Source organism: Hippocampus comes, unplaced genomic scaffold, assembly GCF_001891065.2.
Source record: "Hippocampus comes isolate QL1 unplaced genomic scaffold, H_comes_QL1_v1.1 C17032785, whole genome shotgun sequence".
Lineage (NCBI taxonomy): Eukaryota > Metazoa > Chordata > Actinopteri > Syngnathiformes > Syngnathidae > Hippocampus > Hippocampus comes.
In genome coordinates, this window is record NW_017841934.1 from 1 (window position 1) to 2,083 (window position 2,083).

General features: G+C 47.6%; 1 protein-coding gene across 2 annotated transcripts; it reads left to right on the forward strand.

Moving 5' to 3' along the window:
- Positions 1-160: 160 nt before the first annotated feature.
- LOC109509788 (transcription factor HES-7.1-A-like) lies at positions 161-2,064 on the forward strand. 2 transcript variants are annotated; one of them, XM_019859638.1, is made up of 3 exons: positions 161-746; positions 864-968; positions 1,458-2,064. In XM_019859638.1, exons 1-3 carry the CDS (start codon positions 702-704, stop codon positions 1,860-1,862), a joined length of 555 nt encoding a protein of 184 aa, XP_019715197.1. In that variant the 5' UTR covers positions 161-701; the 3' UTR covers positions 1,863-2,064. The 2 variants fall into 2 exon arrangements, with proteins under 2 accessions (XP_019715197.1, XP_019715198.1); XM_019859639.1 differs by lacking the exon at positions 864-968.
- Positions 2,065-2,083: the final 19 nt, after the last annotated feature.

Consider the following 2,083-nt stretch of genomic DNA (forward strand, 5'->3'; position numbering starts at 1 on the left):
CATCCGATCGCAACAATGAATATTAAATAAATAAATAAACAGTACGCCTGGGCACTGCGCTCTGAACATGACAAAAGAACGCACGTTTGTCAACGTTCGAGCTCAGCGAGTGTGTCCGACTGGAGGCGACTCTGACGGGCAACATTCCAAGGAGGCGTGGGCCCCGCACTCTGGAGTTTATGTAACATGTAAAGAGCCAGAGATTGTCTGGCTCAGCCACTTTCGATCTGAGAGCACTTTCGCGGGATCCAACAATTCGAGTTGGCTTACTTGGGTACTTCGCTCAGGAGCCAAAAAAGAACCAGAGTTTGTTTGTAAGAGCCAGTGTCAGCGAATGTGACCGACCTGAGGCCGCTATCGGCCGGGGTAACATTTCAGAGTTTGCTTGGGTACTTCGCAAAGGACATCTGAATTTATTATCTATTTGTACATCTTCAATCATTAAGCGGATTTATTGCACTAAATGGTGAGATAATTAGCGGTAGCTCACTTGTTATAGTATCAAATACAATCTAAAAAACTCAAATCTGTGGCGACGTGACACCCATGTGGATTTGCCACGTGATTGGCTGTTGGGGGGGGGATGGGAGGGGCTAAGGCGGAGAGGGAGGATATAAAATCGGCAACCAGTTGTCTTCGCATCCTTTTCCTGAGAACTTCTGGAAACCAGAGGAAGCCCACATTTGGAAAAAGATCGAATCATGAAGCTCATGCAGGAAGCGGAGGACCCAAACCGTGACAGAAAGGTAAAAGGGCATTTTTTTTCACAATGCAGTATTTACGTGTAGTTGGGAAAGAGTTTAGTTTCGTATGGATATAGAAGAGTTGACTTGTTTTTATTATTTTTTTAAAACGCTTTCCAGCTAATAAAATCCCAAGTCGAGAAGCGTCGACGTGAGAGAATGAACCATAGTCTGGAGCGTTTGAGGTGCATGTTGATGCAAGAGCCACAACAACAGGAGCAGCAGGTAAAAAAACAAAAAGCCAATATGAGCTCAAATGAGTCATATTGAGGGCAGCGCGGTGACCTAGTGATTAGCACGTCTACCTCACTGTTCTGGGTTCAAATCTCGTTTCAGGCCTTCCCTCCTGTGTGGAGTTTGCATGTTCTCCGTGTTCTTTCATGGGTCAAAAACATGCACATTAGCATCATTCTTCAAAAAAATGGCTGCAGGTGACCTAGTGATTGGCACATCTGCTTCACAGTCACAATGTTCTGAGTTCAAATCTCACATTGGTTTTCTACAGGTGCCCCGGCTTCCGCATCCCAAGAAACATTCATGTTGAAGACTATATTATGCAGAGGTGTTAATATGAATGATTGTCTATCAGTGTACCCTGCCTTTTGCCCAAAATCAACTGATATAGGTTCCACTCTAATGATGACATAATATTGAAAATGTGTACCTGATATTAAATTAACAGTAATAAATGAACGTACATGTGTTGCTCTATAGGGTCCAGCGCAGCGTCGTGTGGAGAAGACCGAGATTTTGGAGCACACGGTCCTGTTCCTCCACAACACGAGCAAAGCAACAAATGGCCAACAACCACCGCAACATTCCTTCCAAGACGGCTTTCACACCTGCCTGCAAAGGGCCGCCCACTTCCTGGGGCCCGAGGGCAAAAGCCTGTGGCTCGCCTTGGATACCTCCTTCATCCAACGCTCCTTTTCACCTTCATCCTCCTCTTCTTCCTCCATCCTCCACGTGCTGAGACACAAGTCCAAGCACAACAGACGAGCGGCGGCTCAGGCCCCCAGAACCCCCCCGCAGGGGCAAAACTGGCTGGGGACGTGCATGGCGAGCCCCCCGGCAGAGGGCCCCTCACTTGGCCCGAGTGTGTGGAGGCCGTGGCCATAAACAATGAACTTTGAACCCCCCCGCCCCTTCCCTATGTATACATTATCTGTCAAGTTGATGGTGTAAATAGTTTGAAGACGTCGTTTGTACGCTGCTGTGTATATATGTGAACCACTCGACCCACTATAGATGTAGATATAGTGCCGCTTGGGATGGGGAGCTGGATGCTGGCGCCCACCATGTGTCCACTTCAGAGGTGAGTTGTCACGCACACACACACA

What these genes read in the sequence shown, in the direction of transcription:
- LOC109509788 (XM_019859638.1), top strand. Translation starts at nt 702, where the DNA reads ATGAAGCTCATGCAGGAAGCGGAGGACCCAAACCGTGACAGAAAG. An exon ending in ACCCAAACCGTGACAGAAAG is followed by an intron (nt 747 to 863) that starts GTAAAAGGGCAT and finishes AACGCTTTCCAG; the next exon opens with CTAATAAAATCCCAAGTCGA. An exon ending in CACAACAACAGGAGCAGCAG is followed by an intron (nt 969 to 1,457) that starts GTAAAAAAACAA and finishes GTTGCTCTATAG; the next exon opens with GGTCCAGCGCAGCGTCGTGT.